Source organism: Cercospora kikuchii (genome assembly GCF_019650295.1).
Source record: "Cercospora kikuchii DNA, contig_00008, whole genome shotgun sequence".
Taxonomy (NCBI): Eukaryota; Fungi; Ascomycota; class Dothideomycetes; order Mycosphaerellales; family Mycosphaerellaceae; genus Cercospora; species Cercospora kikuchii.
The window spans coordinates 1,627,745-1,647,836 of NW_025408589.1; the positions used below are offsets into that span (position 1 = coordinate 1,627,745).

Here is a 20,092-nt window from a genome sequence, read left to right on the forward strand (position 1 = left end):
GCTGTGCAACTTCCCATCGCAGCAGATGGGATCTGTATATACTTTTAATGCATAATCCAGAGTGCAATGACACGCGGGATTTTACGTCAAAAGACATCGAGCTTCAGTTGATCGACTCTTCTTTCAGCGAGCGGCCATTTCTTGGCGCGTGTGAAGCATCAGTCGCGATTTATTTCCCATATCTTACATGCCCTCCCAGGCTGGGTATTGCCGGCCCTAAACGCCATGCCTCGTGACTTTCTTTGTACATTTTCAGCCAGCGCTATGCAATTGCCCAAATTCCAGTTCTGCTCCCTCAAGGCTCGACAATCACTCCGATACTCCCGGCCTGTGCAATCACACTCTTGGCCAGTGACTCCAAACTTATGCCGGACAGCCGTGTCTCGCTCTGCTTGATCTTCGCAATTTCATACACGTGCTTCAGGCTCACTTTGCCAACGTGACCCATTCCAGCATTTCCAGGCGCCGCACCGCCATGAAACGATGCTTTGCCCGCACCCAGCACTCCTGATTTCGACTTTGGCCCTGCTGTATTCCCCGCGCCTTTCAGTTTGTTCTTGATGGGACTCACGCCCGCCGCGGAAAGGAGCAATTGCGCAGTAGGAGGTGTTCGGATTTCGAAATGGAAGGATCGGTCGGGTCGGACTGTCACTCGGGCGGGGACTGGTGTGCCTGGAACATAGTTTGCCGTTCGCGCATTGAATTCCTGGTCAAGCCATTGTCAGATGATGCGCCATGTGGGTGTCGAGAGCTGGGTGGTAGTGCTAACCTTGCAAAAGTCCATGGACTTGACACCCTTGGAACCGAGGGCAGGACCGACGGGCGGCGAGGGCGATGCCTGGCCTGCGCCGACAATGAGCTTCACGATCTGGTCATTCTGGATGGCTTTGCGCGCCATGATGTCGGCAATGGCTGGACGAGAATATTCACGGCGACCGCATATCAGCAGCCAGACATCAAGTGAGCACCTTCTCGTACGGCAGCTAAACCTAATTTGGCAGCCCTCTTTCTGGGCACGCCTTCACCGCGTGAGCGCTGTGTCACTAAGCCGTTCTGGAGACCAATCATGGCGGGCAAAAGCACTCCCTCCACGACGACTAGCTCGAGCTGAGGAATGCAACGGCTTCCGGACTTGCATCATCATCCTCTGTCGTTCTCACCATCGTCTCTCTTCACACGCAAGCCATCATGCAGTCCGACGTGCAGAGTCTGGCCGGTCTGGCCAACGACGAAACACCAGTTGGCACTGTCTGCGCGCATGCATTTCTGCAGCGCGTCGCTCCTGGCAGACGGCGCCAGCGCATGCAGGCCACTCTTCCAACGCTCACAAGCGTAACTGGCGGTTCCTTGTTATGCCTGCGCCCATCTTATAGCCCCTGAACCCGAGCCTATCTTCAGCCTGGAAGTCACACAAGCCTTCCCGGCCTGCGGTGAGACACCCTCTTCGCACGTCTTGTCTACCGTGTGTCGTTTGTCCGGAGCATGCTGTGCGCAATCGCCGTCGCCCACGTCTCGCGCCCTCTGTTTCACCCTCTACTTCCGAGCAGGTTGCATGAGCACGATTCCTGACCGCACTTGGCTCTCATGCTTTCCACCACACTGAGTCAGTACGTATAGGCCACCCTGGGCGGGCCACGCAAGAGGATGGTAAGTACAAGTTTCAGGGCCCTTCCGTTGCTGCCGTCTTCCTGGTTGTGCCTTCCTACCTTCACCCCACGCTGATGCAGATATGGCCCTCTAGCCAGAGCCCCTCCGACGTCCAGGACGAACCTCGCACGCTCTGCCTCCCACGTTGGTGGTCACGAGTCCGCGCGACGAGGTCAGCAGCGGGTCCACGCTGGCGAGACCGCGGCGCAAGACAGTGGGCAGCGAGAGCAAGACTGGGAAGAAAGAATGGATCGATGTCGACAGCGGGCAAACATCTCCTCGACGCAAGAAACGTGCAGTACAAAGCAAGAGTTCGTCGTCCAAGGGAAGAAGCCGGAGTAATACAGAAAGCTCGTTCTTCCCCAAGCTAGCCAGGATCTTGGAATCCGGCGAATCCAACCTCACTCGCAGAGCCGAGACAAGAGGGCAACAATCGCGGCACCGCCGTGAGAACAAATCTACCCAATCCAGAAGATCCCATCACGAACGTAGTGACAGCAGCAATCACAAACGGTCGCCTGTCAAGCAGCATCGTGTTGGGTCCCTGCATAGACGTAGCGAAACCTTTCCCCGGCTCAACCCTTCACTCCTCTCGGTGCTCTCTAGTCTTACGCGTATTTCGGATCATTCGTCTGGGAGTGGCACGACCATTACCCAAGAATCCTACGATCGACAGTCTCAAAGGGGTAGCCGTGAAAGGCCGCAAAGGGAAGCTAGCCAAGCTTCGGTGAGCGAGATAAATACCAAAACAGTCGACGTCCCAAACGTTTTCGACTACTTGGACGCCACAATGGATCAATACGGAGATAGTCACTCAATTCACTCGTCGTCATCGTCGTCGGCGGCATCACATTATCAACATTCAGATGCCGGATCCAGTGAGCTGCCAGACACACCATCCAGCCACTCGACATTCCCTTCACCTACCGCAACGCGCAATGGCAGCATCAATGGCTCTGTGGCAGAGCTACGACGAAAATACGATCCACAATATGCTGCTTCTATCGACAGTCGAAGAAGTGGGAGTCAAAGTCCCGAAGCAGAACGATCGTCACCGAGGAATGGTAAGAAGTTGCCACAGCTACGAGATGTTGCAGAAAGCGATGAACATGAGTCTCATACCTCAGCTATAGTGGAAGACGCTATTCGTGAAGGTCGGCACCGAAACGCGTCATTATCATATGCTGCGCGCCTTCCGACTCCTCCGGAGAGTCATGAGGACCGGTTGAAGGTGCAACAAGATGCTTTGCGACAACATGTCGCACAAGAGCATTATCCATCTGCACACCACCGAGTGGATTCTGCTTACGGCCAACACCGGTCTTATTCATCTTCATCAATGCGATCGACCGATTCGCAACGAGCCTGGGCGCAGTATATGCACGATATGCAAATGCAGCAGTATCAGTATGCATCGCCGGCGATATCGATGGCGTACCCAGTGCCTCAGCATGGAGTAAATGGATACGTAGCACAAGCTGCACCACCTCCCGCCCCTGATGCGCCGGACAACGCCCAGCAGACTATCGCAGGATACGAAATGCTCGCTCAAGAGCTGTCAAATGATCAATCCGCAGTCAAACCTCTGTATCGGAGATTCGAATATCTCAACCACCGGATCCTCCTCCATATGCAAGATGAATTGCAAGAAATGGAAGAACAACTACGGCGAGTCGATGAGATCATCGCCACTCTGGAGCCTCCTGTCCCAGCAGGCGAAGGTGAAAAATCTCCATCGCCGCCGCCTGCATCTCGACGAAGCGATAAAACCTATGGCAGTCAATGGCATCACCAACGCACCGAGCTACTAGGACGAATCTTCCTCAAGACCAAAGACTACAACGCCGCCGTTGCGAGCTTCGCCAACCTCACCAAAGATTCAGCGCCCGCGGAAAAGGAAGAAATCGCAACATACCGAGACTGGCTGGCCGCGAAATCTCCCATTCACGAAATAGAGACCAGGTTTCTCTCCAATGAACACGAGAAAGATTTGATTGTGCCTGGGACACCACCTCCACTCTCGTCAGCATCATTAGGAAGGAGAAGCAGGAGGTCATCTGCAGCGACTCAAGAAAGTGAATTTCCAACTCCAGCAGACCGTCAACCTCTACTGGCCTTGGCTTTCTTACCCATCTTACCACTGCTGCTCTTCAATATAATCCCGACATTCTCAGGTCGCCTTTTCGCGACGATTCTCATCACAACGGCAGCAGTGCTGGTCGCTGCTACGACTAAAATCGGGGACTGCATGTCGAATCGCGAGTGGTGCGTTTGCGCGGCGGCGTATATGCTTGTTAGTATCGGCATTGCGGGATGTGTGCCACAACAGCATTGAGAGCGACACACACACAAGGAAGAGAGGAGTGCCATTGAAGCATGTCTTGTACTTTTGATCTGATTCACGATGTTTACGGCGAACCTACGGTGTTATGATTTTACGGCTTTTTGGTAGATGGATGCTGGGCACACAGGAGCTCACGGGATGTTATACCCATGGAGAGAGGAAAGATACCCACGATGCAAGGAAACAAAGGCCAAGGGGGTGTCAAAGAAGATATATGGCACGTGGGCCGAAGAAGAACTAAATGGATCTTTGGGAACTGGGACCTGGGACGATTGGTACTATACCATCATAATCTGTAGAAGTATACTACGCTCTCGCAATGCATAATTACTCGCCAGAAGTGAAATTTATCCCGTGCTCCCAGATCGCAACAAGTTGTCTTCTCGCACACATCCTCTAGCTCCGTGCAACTCATCTCAACCCTACACTTCCTCCTTCTCCCTCACCCCTTTCCCCTCCTCCTCTAATTTCTTCCTCCTCTTCTCCTCATCCATCCGCCTCAACAAGCCCGCCTCCAACGGCCACGCCTGCCCCAACCACGTCGCCCTCTGCGTATGATCCCTCTCCTGCTCCAACCCCTCCCCCGTATTCGGATGCAACAACGCACTCAAAGGGCCCCGATTAATCACCAGCCAAGGTACAAAAGCGCCAAATTGTTCCGGTGTGAATAAATTTACTTCGAACATTGCAGTACTGTGCGGTCCGATGGGTCGGTCGAAAATGGGATAAATTCGTAATTCGGGGAATTCGTAGCGTATGCGGGAGTGTAGGTTGTGGGCGAAGGTTGTTTGAGTGGGGGAGGAGGGGAGGTAGTAGATGTGGATGTCGAAGCCGCCGCGGGTGGTGTTGGAGAGGGGAGGGGGGAAGGTTGTGTAGGCGGAGCTTTTGGTTGTGGGGGTCGGGTTGAGGAGGGATTTTCCGTCGGGGTTGCGGGCGCTGGGAGACTGGATGAGTGGAGGATCAGAGAGGATGGGTGCGAGGTGATTTTACTTTGAGAGTGATTCGCGATCTTCGTAATCCTCGAGGGGATCGGGGTAAGTGTAGAGAGATGGGTCTGCCATTTTGTTATGGTCCTTGGATTTTGTCTCTTGGTGGAGGTCTTGAAAGAAAGAAGGATGATGTTGAGATGGTAGAGAAACGCTTCTGAGCTGTATACTTATGCTCTATTCGGTTCCCATGTTCATCGCAAAGCGGAGTATCTGCCGACAATGATACTAAGTCGAGGCATCGGCGCAACGAGCACGACGGGGCGATTCCGGATGGCGCAACTCTTGCTTGCTAAGCTATATTGCCGTTGTACAAGTCTGTCGTATTTTATCAAGTGAAACAGGGCGTACATCTCTTTCGTAAGCAAATGGACTAGCGAACACGAGCTGGTAGTAGTCTGCTGTACCAGACGCGAAGTGCGAGTAGACTTTTTGGGATGTTTGGATGAATCGTCATGGGAGCCCCACTTCGCGCACGTGCACCGCGCTTAAGTCGCGACTCTGTTGAACGCGAACCACTGTACGACTCCCGACCAAGATGATTGATTGTTTGCAGCAATAGAGGGATAATGTCTGTCAAAGAGGAGGAGCATCAGGTCGACACCATCTCACTGCGAGCTGAGCTGAAGGCGTGGGAAAATGCATTTAAGGAACAGCATGGTCGAAAGGCCGGACGCGAGGACATCAAGAAGGATACATCCATAAGTATGATTGAGGCCTGCTGGGAGGCTTGGACGTGAGCTGACGAACTCGACCAGGTGCGAAATACAAACTGTACAACGACTTAACTAGATTGCCGAAGCCTTGCCCAGTTGCAACCACTCCGCGAAAGAGCACGCGACCAGCTGCCACGAAAGTCTCGCCCGCCAAACCTCAAACTCGTGCACCTGCAGCGACACCTCGGAAGACACCAATTCGCCTCAAAGCTGCTGGGAACCATGCTCAGGCCGTCCTGTCGCCAGTAAAGGAAGTAGAGCCTGAGCCCACGCCACAATGGATTCGTGCTGGTCTTGGGCCAACACCACAACGAGACGGACACGTGCTGGGCTTATTCGATATTGAGGACGACGTACACGAGACTCCAATGAAGACGGGACAAGGTGGTACTGTGGCAGACCTCGTGGCAGCGACTCCGAGCAAAGGCACAAACTCAGCAGAGCATGTGCACATGAAATCGCCAGAGTCCTCCAATGGCAAGCGCTTCATGCTGGCTGCCTTCGCTGGAACCCCTCTGAAACGGAAAAGGGACAACAACGACATCGGCACGACGAGCTCTTCGAAGCGAATGTTTGCAACACCCTCGTTTCTTCGACGATGCAATCCACTTGCCAAAATCGATGAAGATGAGGATTCGCATATGCCTGTTAGCAGACCACCGTTTCAGAAGCGTGGGCTGGTGCGAAGCTTGAGTACCATAATCCAGAATCTGAAAAAGCAGCAAGAGAAGGATATGGATGAAGAATGGGATATCATGGACGAAATAGAGGCAGAGTCAAGGGGCGAGACGGCGCAGAAGAAGAAAGTACCAGAATTACAGGTCGAGGACAGCCAGGCTATAGAGATGCCATTAGGTCCGGACGAGGCTCCACAATCGAGCGATGAAGACAGCGCGCCCGAGAACAATGAGCCTGCGAGGAAGCCATGGAAGAAGAAGGGTTTGAAGAGGCAAACGAGGCGGACAAATATGAAGCCCGTGCTTCACAAATCACGCAAAGAAGGCGATGTCGACCAAGAAGCTAGCGATGAGGAGCTAGAAGCGGTCGCCGAATCGCAGGTGCAGGGCCATGACGAGGACGACTTTGAGGACGTGGACGGTCATTCAGGTACTGATCAAGCTGCGCGAAGGAGCACGAAGTCGAAGAGGTCAACGACGAATGAGACAGATAAAGACGATTCCAAGAAGAAGCCGCGCAAAGTCAACCCGGAGACACACGCCAACTACAGACGGCTAAATATCAAGAACAAGAACTCAAAGGCCAAAGGTAGAGGTAGATTCGGCAGAAGATAGATTCAGCAAGCAGTCACGGCTCGTGAGCTTCACAAGTTGATCTCTAAATTGAATTCGAACTTTTGACCTGTACAGATTTCACCCTATGCTAACATCCCACCAACGCCATGCTAGATCGATCGAAAACACAATCCTCGAGAGATAAGACCACAGATCCTAATCTCTACTGCTGCATCACCCTCAAGCTCTCCGACACCTTAAACGGCGCCTCAGTCTTACTCTTAATCTCCTCCACCGTGACCCCCTCTGCATGCTCAATCAACGTCAAGCCATGCGTAAAATCAACCTCGAAAACCGCCAATTCCGTAATGATCAAACTCACACACTTCGGCCCCGTAAGCGGGAAAGTACAAGAATTCAAAATCTTCGACCTGCCCTTCTTATCACAATGTTCCATAGTCACCACAACTTTCGTCTTCTCCGGGTTCGATACCAGATCCATCGCTCCTCCCATTCCCTTGATTTTCACGCCTGGGATTGCCCAGTTTGCGAGGTCACCTTTGGCGGAGACTTGCATTGCGCCGAGAATGGTGAGGTTGATGCGTCCGGCGCGGATCATGCCGAAGGATTCATCTGAGCCGAAGACTGCGGCGCCGGGGCGGAGGGTTACGGTTTCTTTGCCGGCGTTGATGAGGTCGGGGTCTTCTTCGCCTTTCTGGGGGTAGGGGCCGAGACCGAGGATGCCATTTTCGGATTGGAGTTGGACTTCGATACTGTCGTCTACGAACGTTGGGGCCAGCATAGGCATGCCGATGCCTAGGTTGGCGTACATTCCGTTTTTGAATTCTTTGGCGGCTCGACGGACGATACGCTCGCGTTTACTGGCGCTGTCGCCGGATCCGAGAGCGCCAGCTTTGAGTTCTTCGGGGGATTTTGCGTTGACGACTTTTTCGATTTCCTTGGGGGTCGTGGACTGGATGACTTTCTGAACGTAGATTCCTGGGACGTGAACTGCGGCTGGGTCGATCTCGCCGGGCTCAACGATATGCTCTGCTTCGACGATGGTTTGTTTTGCGTTGCGGGCCATAGCTCCATTGAAGTTGGCTGCGGAAAAGCGGAACATGACATTACCAAGACGGTCTGCCTTCCAGGCTTTGACGAACGCGTAGTCGCCTTTGATCGACTCCTCCATCACGTATGGCTTTCCATCGAAGACTTTCACGTCCTTGGCTGTTGAAAATTGCGCCACGTCTCCATCAGCAGTATGCTTCAGCGGCAGCTCACCAGACTGCACAATCGTTCCAAACGCCGCAGGAGTGTAGAAAGCCGGTACGCCTCGTCCTCCAGCGCTACATCTCTCAGCCAAAGTTCCTTGTGGTGTCAACTCCAATTCGATTTCTCCCGTCAAATACATCTTTTCAAAGACTTTGTTCTCTCCCACATAACTCGCAATCATCTTCTTGATCTGCTTTGTTGCGAGCAGCTTTCCCAAGCCACTGCCTGGTACCCCAGCGTTATTTGAGACTGCCGTCAAACCCGTGATGTGCGGCATTTTCTCTACGGTGTTGATCAGTGTGTCGGGCACACCACTGAGGCCAAAACCTCCGCAGAGAAGCGTCGAATTGGGCTTCATGTCTTTGAGGGCCTCTTCGGGCGAGGAGACGACTTTGTTGATCGCATGTCGGCGTGAGGAAGAGGCGAATGTGCGAGCGATGAGACGAGACTGGTTTATGAATCAGCAACACGTCGCGATTGCGATTACAAGCTCGACAACGCACTGAAGGTGTAGTTCTGTTCAGATTTCTTGCTGTTCGCAAGCACAGCGTTGCGGAGGACACCATCTTCGCGACCTTTCTGCTACGCTGGCTGTTGGTGAGGATCAACGTTTGTGGAAAGAGTTAAAGAGAGAAGAGGTTCCAGGAGAAGAAAGCGGAGAAGAGTCAAACCATTGGCGTTTACTTAGAAGGATGATTATTATGGTTGCCGGGTGGTGGTTGTATATGCTTCGGCATTGCACGCGGGACGTGTTCTGACCCGAGACTACCCTGTCCCAAGCGAACGAGCCTATTGCCATTGTCATTGCTCTTCCCCCACACGTTCCGCAGGAAGCTGTGAGCGGAAGAGGTGAGGAGAGCTCATACGTGTAGTGTTTCCGTCCCGTTGTTGCAGCATTCCATATGACACACGATCGTGGACAGCTTCGTGAGAGCTCGCGTCACCCCAAGAATTTGGAGCGAGCTGCAGTGAGAGCGCGGCGCCTTTCCGTGCTCATGGACAGTATCGGATCCGACGTCGCTTCCTTTCCGACCACTGGCACCCTCCACTGTAGCGTTTGGCAGTCTTCCAGTCGTCTGCGGTGTATCGTGCAATGAGCTGTACCATCATCTCAGCGGCTGTTGACCAGCTGCGTTTCCAACGACACACGGCACCCACGGCCATGGCCACAGCACGTCCCTCGTGTCGGCAGAGTCCTTACCCGGACCTACTCACCCACGTTCCGATCATCGGAAGCGGACCGAGCTCGCACGCTCTCGAGTCTCATGTCTACACGATCTTTAATCGTGTGCACGTGCGCGCTCACTCTCTTACGACGCGAGAAGACCCGATCTCAAGTACTTCTCAGACCTGCGTAGGTAATAGAATGTAGAATGAGATCGAGAAAGAGTCACAGTAGGCAGTGAGCTAAGTAGCAGCTTGCTATCGAGCACCACTTGAGTATTAGACATTGTAGGTCTTTCGACTAGGTAACGAAGTTCCATTACGACTGTCATTTGGCTGCCGTGCAGAATCCACGCGCGCACAAGGGGTATCTGCTGTGGTGGTCGTCTCTTTCTTTTCCCGTAGTCCATCACTTCTGCGATTGTAATCGCAGTACACTACTTCCTCCATTCTTCCATCTACAAGAAGAAAGCACCAAGAGCAGCGGCAGCCAATGGAGCACCACCAGCAAGCATCTTGTTAGCAGCACCAGTGTAAGTGGCTGGCGGGGCGGTGGTGGTGCCGTTGCGGGAGACTGGGACAGATGGGACTGCGGAGCTCAGGGTTGGCTGAGGAGCTGGAGCGGTACCAGGAGCAGTGGTGACGGGCTTGGTAACGGCGCATCCACCCGGGCATGGAATGACGATTGTGGTGGCCGCAGTGACAGCGTAGGTTGTCGCGCTGTGGACGAAGGTCGTTGGGGATGGGCAGAAGGTCGTGAACTCAGACACCGTCTTGGTTTCGTACGAGACTGGAACGCTGGCGGAGGCAGAGACACCTGGTCCAACGACACGGAGGAAGTAGCAGCCGTCGACGAGCGTGCAGTACTGTCCGTCTGGGTAGGAGTGTGCTGGGCTTTTTATGCTGTTAGCTTCGGCTGACAAACAAGACGCTAGCTGAGCTGGAATAAAACTCACTTGCAGCTGTAGCGGCCTGATGCGTCCCTATCACCCGGGGCTGGGCAAGACGAGGCAGTGCTGGAAGCAGTTGGAGCCGATTCAGTAAAGTACTTCGGCGGACCCAGAGCGACAGTTGGCGTCGCAGTAAAAGTAAGAGGTTCTCCTAGGGAAACGCTTGGAGTCGCAGTGAAAACCTTGGGCTCCCCGAGCGAGACAGAGGGCTGTGGCGCATCGTAAGCCGGTGGCGCGTTGTAGGCTGGCGGCGCCTCGTCGTGGCCTTCGTGTGCGGCAGCAAGGCCAGCGACGGCGATAGCAAAGATTGTAGCCTTCATCGTGATCGTGTAGAACGAGTGTGGACAACGAGGATTCGTTGAGTTGGCGTATAAAGAGTGACTTGTAGTAAGGTTGTAAGCAACACAGTGGCCTCGACCTGATTACTTATAGTCTTCCTGCCTCCGGCAGCATTGATCGTCAGCATTGACAACCAGGAGATCTAATGTGCGAAGTAGTCACAGTACGGCAGTACATCGTTCTGTGATTGGTCTTGCGAAATGGATCCGTGCTAATACGATCTGCTTTTGTGCTGCTCAACCAAAACTTGACCACTGGCAACTAGGGGCAATGAGGTCGATAGCGCTATTGCAGGAACCATCTTGGTCGTATCCGGAAATTTATTATTCAACCATGGTTCGTAACCTAGTCTTGCACCGGTTATAACGAAGATGATCCGCCTGAACTCTGGTTTGGCCGATGAAGTGCAGAGGCACTGCGCTAAGTTTAGCCATACGAGACATTGTGGTCTGGCCATAGGGGTGAGCCGGTGAGCCGGGTTCGAGGTAGCTCCATGCCAAGACCCAAGCCCGAAGATGCTTGATGCAAGTCGGAGTTGCCCCGATGTTCGAACTTAGCCCTGCTAGAGTGCTTGCACAGAGGTCGTTGCCGCCAAAACCGACATTGCTTACTCGACACTTGTTCTTGTACATGCAGCACTCATTTCCAAGTGATGCAGCAGTGAATAGGTCCACAGCGATTGTGAAATGTCAGCGTCTCGACTTTGGGTGGCCATTGCGAAGGTTCGGGATGTCAGATATCATTCTGCAAACGCGGGTCGTAAACAGCAAGCTTGGGCCCCGTCGCGTACTCAGAGAATTGAAGATGTTCAGGCGTCAGAACACAAGCCCTCTTGGCGCAGAACATTTCTTAGACGGGCTGGGTTTCCCCCAACATGCCACTATTGTTGCCCCACAGTATCGTGTTCAGGACTGAGTACGGAGAGTTCTCCTCCTCGATCGTGCCGGCGGTTTCGGAATTTGCCGGGGTGAAGATCTGGCTGTGGTCAATCTTCAGACTGCCGTCACTGCCAACGATAGTACCACCAGTATCGGCAGGCGAGCCTGAGGCGATAGAGTCGGCAAAACCCCCACTTCGAGATCCTTCAATGTTGAGCTTTCGAAGCGCAGTGACACCTCGCTGCACTGGTGCAGATATCTCACTAGGGTCGACAGTCGAGGTGATGTCACCCATCAACGAGATGAAGCGAGCAATCAGCTTGCGAGCACGCTCATTAGACCGATGTTCGCCGAGGATGCCAATGAGCAGGGCTGAACTTAGCGCTCGATGCACAGCAGCCCACGACTGGCGCGCGAAGAATGTGATGTTATTCAAGCCCAGGAATGCTTCCACGGTATTGATCAGGTTCTCGACACAGACTTGCTTGAGACCCTTGACAAGCTCGCTTGATGTTCGAGGGCTGATTGCGGGCCGACAGAGCTCTGACATTGCGTAGCTGGTATGCAAGTAAAGAGCCCAGTGTTCCAGAGTTTCCTGGCTTGATTTGCATTGGCGAGAGTCTCGCAAATGTTCCGTTGCATCTCTCATAATGTTTGCAATCTCTTCACGATGCTGATTGATGCGTGCGACATGCTCTCGGGAGCTCGCTGCTTTAGCTCGGTCACGTACAATGTCCAGGCCGACCTTGCACATGCGATACATAGAAGCGTGATAAGAGCTCACTGCTCCAAAGTTCTGAGGCATCGGCATCGTGTTAACATCCAGCGATGCGTTGCGGTCGTATGTTATGGACAGAAGACTGTCTTGCCACACGATAGCCCACCAGATCCGTGATCTAGGGAGGACAACATCGTGCGCAATGTGAGGTGGACATGCTTGATGCAGACCAAGCCCTTGCGCAAGGCGGATGGTCAGACCAAGCAGTGACCACGCAGTGCCCGCGTTCTGCACAATATTAGGACTTTGCTGCTGATGGGATGCTGCAGCTAGGATGGTGCCTACCATGTTATTGGTCATCACGTTACCAATGATTAAAAGCGCTTGTATGCTCTCTGCGTGCGGTTGTGACAGGAAATTTGTGAACCTTAAGCATTCAAAAGCGCAGCATACTAATATCGTTAGCTTGGTTGTGGTGTGACAGGTCACTAAAAATCTCACCGTATACTTGCGACGTGAGCTCTCGTTCTTTACGAGTTAGGGCACTACACTGTGCACCGCTCGCGAGCACGGCAAAGAGCATGCCAAGCCAGTAGAAGCTTTTGCCATACACCATGTTTTCAGTAACTCCTTCGTCCGCATTTTGATAGGAAGATCGACTGATCAAGAAACCGGTGAGATCTGCTTCGAGCTGCTTGATGTCCGCGATACCAGGATAGATGATGTATCCCAGGTCACGATAGCCAGCAAACAAGCTCATCAGCTGATTATCGCCTGGTAGGGCTCGCGCAAGCTCCCGGGCGCGCTGTAGCGAGCCGTGAGGCAAACCCCAAAGATCGACAAAAGGGTATGTTGCGGACTCGTTATCCAGTCCGAACATTGGCAAGACAGATTTGCCGAGGAATTCTTGTAATTCTTGTTGCTCTTTGGCGCCGGGCGTCTGCCCCGAACTCAAGGCGTAGAGCATTGCTGGAACAGAACCGCCTCCGAGATGCACGATCTCGCCCTTGACATACATTAACGAGGACCGAGGGACCACCAGTGCTTTCTCTGCCTTACCGATTCATTTTTGGTGTGCAATCCATGGATTTCAGTGTGAGTCTGCACTCGATGGCCATTGCTGCTCTCGGTGCCGTCACTTTCGTGCGTTCCGTTATTATCGCCAGCATTTCGTCGCACCTCGCGTCTAAGCTCCGCGATGGAATTCTCGAGATTATGCAGTTGCCGGAAGAGCATATCAAGCTGACTTGTTGCAACATTCACATAACCGGGTGCTGGTGCTTGCGGTGGATATTGTGCTGCATGGCCGTCACCCATAATCGCCGCCGGAGGATGTGGCTCGACATTCTGCCTCTTGTTGGGAGGATGATATGCGCATAATTCGGGATGATCTCGATCACGGCATGTTTGACACGGTCGCGAGAGGTCACATCTGAGATGTCAGCGATGCTCGAGTAAATATTTGAGCGAAATGCGTTCCGAGATCCGTGAAGAGCTTGGCCCGGTGCAATAGGTTCCGCAATCTGATGAGACGTACTTGACTTTGCGCTGCCTGCATGGGTAGCAGGCTTTGTGCTCTCGCGCCTTGCGCTTCTTCCGCAGGAATTCATCGACCTCCTGCTCATGGTCAGCCTCCAATCGCTCCAAAGCTCAACAAGTGGCCGTCAACGGTGGGGAACAGACCTGCTGCGGTGGCACAGGTTCAGGATATTGCTCCAGTCCCGTAACGCCTGTGAGCTGCGGATCCATCGTTTCGTGGAGTGGAGGGTTTCGGCCACGAGATATATCCGACAAATGGTCGTCGTCACGCCACGCGGAGCTGCTTTCCCCGGACGGTCGCGTGTGGGCCAGACCCAGGCAATGGCAGTATTCTGCTGCAAGATTCGCAGTGCAGACTAGTCATCGAATGCTCCTTGAGAACGCAAGATTCGTGCACGCTGTGTGGACGGTCGCGTGTGGAACGAGGTGCGGTGCGGACGTACAAAGTTAGTCTGCCGCGGACGTTTAAGGTTCCACGGTTCTTGCCGAGCTTGCGCCAGGCATCAAGTAGTTAGAGCACAGCATTTGGAGCAAGATCGTTCATCAATAATACATCTTCGAATCAATATAAACTCTGCGGAGTATCTACGCTGGTGAATGGCTGTACAATAGCATTGCAACCTAATCTTCCTCCATCTCCTCGTCATCGTCCTTTGCTTCTGCTTCTGAAGCCTCGCGAGGATCAAGGGCTCGCATGCTGTCCGACGTTTCTCTCCGAGTCAACGCTGTGGCGGCTTGCCGCCTGCGTGAGGCTCTTACAGCTCTCTCATAATCCTCACGGCTCATCTCTGCGTTGGGGCTTGCGAAGCCACTGCCACCGCCTGCGGTCGCTGCACTACTTCCAGCAGGGATCTCCTCCGCGAGACGCTCTGCATATTGGGCATCATACTCCCTCTCCTGTCGACTAATTGCTTCAGGGTCAATTTGCCGTGCAGCAGCCAATAGATCGAGCGAGCTGTCAGACTCGATGTCGCTATCATCATCGTCTTCTTCGTAGTCAGTAGTGGCGTAGTGCAGCTCCACGGGCTGGGGAGCTGTTGCAGGTGGAAATGCGCCAGGTGATTCCGGTGCAATGGACATTTCATCGTCCATGTCAGATGCATCATCTCCGGTCGAGTCTTCGCCATAGGGCATGTAGCACAAGGCAGCAGGCAATTGAGAGGGGATCAAATCTCTTCTTCTGGTTGCAATCACCTTCTTCTCGACCACTTCGCTGCGTTTGCGCTTCCCGTGAGCCTCATCGAAAATGCGCGCGAACTTAGGGGGCAGACGCCTGGGCTGATACCGTTGGGCAGTTGATGCAGCTTGCGGCTGATCCACTCGTGCATGACGGCTCTCCACCTCGATAGCAAAGTTGTCGAAAGGCCAAACGCCGCCGATGCCGGTGACAGCCATATCAATGGGCTCAAGAGGTTCAGTTTTGGCCGAATACACCGGACTTCTTGGAGGAAAGGAAAGCTCGAGTGACTCTGGGATCGGATTGTCGCCAAGATCCATCGGCTCTGGTAGCTCGGACGCCTCAGCCAGGGGACCTCTCTTCTCAGAAGTCATCATCTCTGACGGCAAGTACGGTCTGCCAACCGGCTCGCTCGTCGCTGGAGTATACGGCGGCGCATTCGCATTGCCATTCGCTTTGCGATCACCACTCAAGTCTGTGCAGAAGCGCGCATTGTTGTAGAAGATGATTGGACCGTCTTCACGCTTCTTCTGCTTCTTTGTGGCAGTGGTTTGTCTTCCTGAGCTCGTCATCCCGGACGAGTCTCCGGCCAGAGGCATGGGGAAGGGCGACGAAGTATCATCGTCTTCTTCCTCAGACGAGCTATCACCATCTGTGCTATCCTTGTGGAAGAACAATGGGGTGTAGACGAGTTTACTATCTGGCACTCTTCGGGATGCGGAGCCTGTCTGTTGCGCGCCAGAGGTTATCGATCGATCGCTTTCGCGGTGCACAAGCTTAGGCCGTTTGCGTGGGCTTTGCCCATCTGGGGTGTCCACCCCGATTGACGAGCCGCCACCACCACTGCTGCTCGTGTGTGTCACGGAAGCGCCTCCCTTCCAGCGCACTTTCCGACCGTCATTCGAGATCTCGAACTTCGAGCTGTACTCGCCCAGCGCTTTGCGTACAAAGTCTGATGTAACGCTAACGGTGTGAAGCTGGGCCATGTTGATCAACAGGTTCAGGTACACCCAGCCGTGTCCTTCCTGCGCGTCTTCCGTTTCTGGGTTGGGCGGCGAAAAGCCCAGATGCCGCATGTACCGAATGTTCTCAGTGGGCACTTGCGCACGGTGTGGATCGAGATCGAGCGGACGCGTAGGTCGTTGTTCGCTGTCTCCAGATGGCAAATTGGCGGGAGCAGGCTTTGACGCTTTTCTCTTCGCATTCTTCTCGTCAGTAGAAGTGGTGTCCGCGGATGCACCAGCTTTATCAGCCGTCGCACCTTTACCATCCCGGATCATGATACGAGCTTCTCGCGTACCCTCTTGCCGTGCTAGTAAGCCTTGTTCCTCATTCGCAGCTCGATCTGCACGCGCGGCCGATTGCGAGACCTCCTGCTGCTGCATGGGATGCGAATGCAACCCGGCGACGGCGCCCTTGCCCGCAAATATTTGCTCCATCCTGCGGACAACGAGCTTCTTCTTCGCACGCTCCGACATATTTGTCGGAGTGGATTGTGGCAGAAGACCTTCTGGAATATGATGCAAGTAGGTATGAATATTTTGTTTGCGGAGTGCTGATGTTGACCCCATTTGCTTGTGCCGACTCTCAGCGCCAGATTGCGCCGAGGATCCCTGGCCCGAAGCTGAGAGGGAGGCATACGCAGAGTCGGATGCTTGTGTTTGAGAGGACGCAGTCTTCTGGGCGTTGAGCGTGGGTACGACGGCTTCGTAGCCGGCAGCCGGGAAGCCACCTGCACCCAGACTAGACGCGAACTTCCTCAAAGTCTCCTCGAGCTCGCGCTTCTTGTGAGGCGGCAGTCCATGTATCCGGACCTCGAATAGTTTTTCATCCTTCAGATGAGCATCGTGCAACTTCTCATACTTTTTCAGCCGCCTCTTCAACGTTTTGTTCTCGATGGTCAAATCGTCAATGACACTGCGGAAATCTTCGGTGCTGCTTCCATCGGTTCCCAGGTGGAGCAGACCTGTCCGCAGTGGCAATGAGTGTGAGCCATCACGGGGACTGAGAAGATTTCTCAAGTGCTGAGCATGTGCTTCTGGCGGTGTCTCGGACGACGATGAGTTCCGCATGAAGAATGGAGGATCATTATCAGCGAACGAGGCACTATTGCCATGCACATCGTTGTTCGACTTTTGAAACCACTGCTCAGCATTGCTACTCTCCCCCGAGCTGTCTCGACCTAGCGGCTGCAAACTCGAGGGAGACCCATTACTGTTCTTCGAGCCACTGCTGTTGGTCTTCTTCCCGTCCGTGGCTCCCTTGGCACTGTTATCGCTCGAGGTATCGCTCTCCTTGGGGCTTTTCCGGCTCTGGGAGTGTCGCAATGACACGGATCGATGTGCTGGCGGTCGTCGGGGGTTCGTCGAGGTCGCGGCTCCAGGTTGCGTGGGTGGTGTCATGACGATCTTCGGATTCGGCAGGTTAGGCGCCATTGGTATCGTCGTGATGGCAGCCTATGTGATGTTGGTGTCCATGAGGACAGCGACGTGCTCGTGGATTGCTCGATCTCGTCGTCGACTCAGTAGTGTAGTCCTTCGTGTGCCGGAGGTATGCCGGTGTCTCAGAGGTGTGCAAGTGGGCAGGCTATCGGAGAGAACCAGGTGGGTGTACAGGAGGGCGTGCGGTGGGTACTCGCGGGCAACACAATCCACTGCGAGATCTCGATGCACGATGCGTCAGATGGTTGGATGGTCAGACGAATGCAAAGGCCTGGCGACAGTCCATCAGAGCGTGTCTGTCATGGCCGCGCCGTCACCGAGCGCATCTCAGGTCTGGTAGGACATCGGTGGCGGCCGTCGTGGGACGCAGCACCTCGACGGCCTGCGCAGCGATTCTTCCATCGCGATGAGACGAGCGGATCGCGGCGAAAGCGCAGCGCTGCAGCGATGCGGCCAGGCGTGCTGTCGATGCCAAGAGACACTGGAAGGTCGTGACGATCATGGAAACGTGCCAGGCCTGGAGCTGCTCCTGCGTCGAAATTCAGGTGCTTGCCGAACCAAAAACGCGCGCCTGCCCACGGCGGGCCAGACCTCGTCCATACAGTCAGCGGCATCGTCGATAACGCCCTGCCTGGAACTCCCGTGCTGTTCGTTCGCTGCACGCTGCACTGCACTCACCTCCCGACAGCCATGCACTAGGCGCAGCAGCCTGCTATTCCTCCTGTTGTCGCAACACATCCCGCCATCTTCGCAGCCCACCATGGCCGTGCTCGTCCCCAGTGTTGTCAGTACGGCCTCGATCGAGCGATGAGCTCCAAAGCGGCAACATCTTCAGAAAAAGCGAAGCTCGATTCGACCCCAGGAATGCGATACACAAGCCTGTCCCTGGCGTACAAAGGAGGTGACGGGCGGCACGTTGCCGTCACTGAGTGAACCATCGCCGATGCGGCTCTGCAGGTACCACCGACCTCAGGCAGACTTTCGATTCCCACCGCGATGGCGACGTCAAAATGCACTCATTCCCAGTTCACTGGGTCGGATGCTCGCGCGTGCTCATGGTGTCTCACTCGGATCGGCGGCCACGTTGTCCGTCGCCGGCGTCAGTTATATTCTTTGGGAATGACTTCGCATCGCAGAAAGCGGCGTCCGCGAGAAGATCTCTAGATTCACCTGGCCGAGCGCTGCAGCTCTGCGATCCTGCTGCCATGTTTGGTTCGCATGAGCAGACAGAGCAGTGTGGGCATATGGGCGCCAGCGAGGGTGCTGCATCAACAATCGCTCGCTGCTCCGGAAAGCATCGTGGATCGGGCCATCCTCCGACATTGCACTAGTCCCAAGCGATCGCCTATCCACTGTTGAAGCGATACTTCTCTTGCAAAACGCTTTTTAATGGCTTCCATCGTGCATTGGACTACCATACTGCTTCGCTATCCGTACAAGCTCGCATGCGCGCGATGGAGCGCCCCGTAAGAGACCTATTCGCGAGCATTTGCGCAGCGGGACTAGCGAGGCAGCAACAGACAAGATCCAGGAGTCTGATTGCACCCAAAAAGTACCATCGCTACCCTCGCATCATGGGAGTCGACCAACATCAGCGCCACGCTAGCCACTGGGTAGCCTCTGCTTTCCATGTCTAGATCAGAGATACTGTGAGTGTTGAGCAGTGCGATAAAGCCAGCTCAGCTTCAGCGACTAGGTGCAATATTTCGGGTGACATAAGCGGCACAATCGTACCCTACGACATGTCTGGCTTCAACAGTTGACGGTTGCTGAAACCATGGGCAGACACGCCACCGTGGCACTGCCGATTGCCGTTGCGCATGACTTCGACTGCAAGACCCTTTGCATCGCCTTCCAAAGCGGATCGGAGTGGGTGACGGGCTTTCAGAGGTGAGCGTCAGCGTCACCATGCCGCCCTTTGTCGATGCCAGCAGTCAATGTCAACATTTTGTGAATCATGTGCCGCTGTCAGGTAAGACCGCCTATCAGCTTGAGAGTATACTCATCCATAAGCCGATTAGTCAACACAAGCTAGGAGCTGTCAAAATCGCAGGATCAGCTGCATCCATGCAAAGTCCATGTGTTTGAAAGTGCACCGAGTGCACCAATTTCCAAGTTGTCAACCGGAGCTCAAGCAGAGAGCTACCGAAGTGAACCAGTGCGAAACTTCACAGTTCTTGCTACAGTCGACAAGCAATTCGTCTGGACCCTGAAGGCAATCGGGACCGATCTCGCGATCCTGGTTGTTAGGTGGACTGACTTCACTCGATGATGACCAGCGCAGGTCCTTCCTCATCCCTTCACCAGACAGGGCCAAAAGGGATCGAGAAAAATTCTCAACAGACCTCTTTCACCGCCAGAGATCAAGGTAAAGCGTGCCTCGTATTGGCTGTATAATGTACGTACTGAGATGAGATTACATCTAGGACGATAAATGATGCGTCGAGCTGTTAGAGATGGTTCCTGAAGGAAAAGTGTTCGAGTCTCCTCAAGTCTCGCCGTGTCGACACTCAGCTCTGGCTACCATTCAGTAGTACACACAAGACGCAACTCAGCTCTGAGTTCAATTCAGTCGTACACAGGACGCACGTATCTCTCAGCACCAGCAATCTCGACTGATAATTCACCTTCTGATAGTCTTCGCGCGCCAGCATATCGGTGAAATGGCGGATATCTAGGTGTCTCA

The 20,092-nt window shown here is 54.1% G+C and overlaps 8 protein-coding genes across 8 annotated transcripts; 2 read left to right on the forward strand and 6 right to left on the reverse strand.

The window, feature by feature from the left end:
- Positions 1–295: 295 nt before the first annotated feature.
- On the reverse strand, positions 296–898 carry CKM354_001183800 (mitochondrial 54S ribosomal protein YmL19; the record flags this gene model as incomplete). The annotated part of the gene is made up of 2 exons (XM_044807343.1): positions 296–706; positions 770–898. The coding sequence occupies 2 exons, from the start codon at positions 896–898 to the stop codon at positions 296–298; spliced, it is 540 nt and encodes a 179-aa protein (XP_044663278.1).
- A 1,539-nt stretch (positions 899–2,437) lies between these two features.
- On the forward strand, positions 2,438–3,982 carry CKM354_001183900 (uncharacterized protein; the record flags this gene model as incomplete). The annotated part of the gene is made up of 2 exons (XM_044807344.1): positions 2,438–2,711; positions 2,781–3,982. The coding sequence occupies 2 exons, from the start codon at positions 2,438–2,440 to the stop codon at positions 3,980–3,982; spliced, it is 1,476 nt and encodes a 491-aa protein (XP_044663279.1).
- A 431-nt stretch (positions 3,983–4,413) lies between these two features.
- Positions 4,414–5,052, reverse strand: CKM354_001184000 (uncharacterized protein; the record flags this gene model as incomplete). The annotated part of the gene is made up of 2 exons (XM_044807345.1): positions 4,414–4,927; positions 4,982–5,052. 2 exons carry the CDS (start codon positions 5,050–5,052, stop codon positions 4,414–4,416), a joined length of 585 nt encoding a protein of 194 aa, XP_044663280.1.
- Positions 5,053–5,546: 494 nt separating this feature from the next.
- Positions 5,547–6,985, forward strand: CKM354_001184100 (uncharacterized protein; the record flags this gene model as incomplete). Its single annotated transcript, XM_044807346.1, has 2 exons — positions 5,547–5,682; positions 5,736–6,985. The coding sequence occupies 2 exons, from the start codon at positions 5,547–5,549 to the stop codon at positions 6,983–6,985; spliced, it is 1,386 nt and encodes a 461-aa protein (XP_044663281.1).
- Positions 6,986–7,148: 163 nt separating this feature from the next.
- CKM354_001184200 (uncharacterized protein) lies at positions 7,149–8,766 on the reverse strand (the record flags this gene model as incomplete). The annotated part of the gene is made up of 2 exons (XM_044807347.1): positions 7,149–8,648; positions 8,704–8,766. 2 exons carry the CDS (start codon positions 8,764–8,766, stop codon positions 7,149–7,151), a joined length of 1,563 nt encoding a protein of 520 aa, XP_044663282.1.
- Positions 8,767–9,822: 1,056 nt separating this feature from the next.
- On the reverse strand, positions 9,823–10,634 carry CKM354_001184300 (uncharacterized protein; the record flags this gene model as incomplete). The annotated part of the gene is made up of 2 exons (XM_044807348.1): positions 9,823–10,258; positions 10,321–10,634. The coding sequence occupies 2 exons, from the start codon at positions 10,632–10,634 to the stop codon at positions 9,823–9,825; spliced, it is 750 nt and encodes a 249-aa protein (XP_044663283.1).
- Positions 10,635–11,502: 868 nt separating this feature from the next.
- On the reverse strand, positions 11,503–13,998 carry CKM354_001184400 (uncharacterized protein; the record flags this gene model as incomplete). The annotated part of the gene is made up of 6 exons (XM_044807349.1): positions 11,503–12,537; positions 12,595–12,701; positions 12,751–13,255; positions 13,309–13,681; positions 13,787–13,866; positions 13,933–13,998. 6 exons carry the CDS (start codon positions 13,996–13,998, stop codon positions 11,503–11,505), a joined length of 2,166 nt encoding a protein of 721 aa, XP_044663284.1.
- Positions 13,999–14,409: 411 nt separating this feature from the next.
- Positions 14,410–17,400, reverse strand: CKM354_001184500 (uncharacterized protein; the record flags this gene model as incomplete). Its single annotated transcript, XM_044807350.1, has 1 exon — positions 14,410–17,400. The coding sequence occupies one exon, from the start codon at positions 17,398–17,400 to the stop codon at positions 14,410–14,412; it is 2,991 nt and encodes a 996-aa protein (XP_044663285.1).
- Between the last annotated feature and the right edge of the window lie 2,692 nt (positions 17,401–20,092).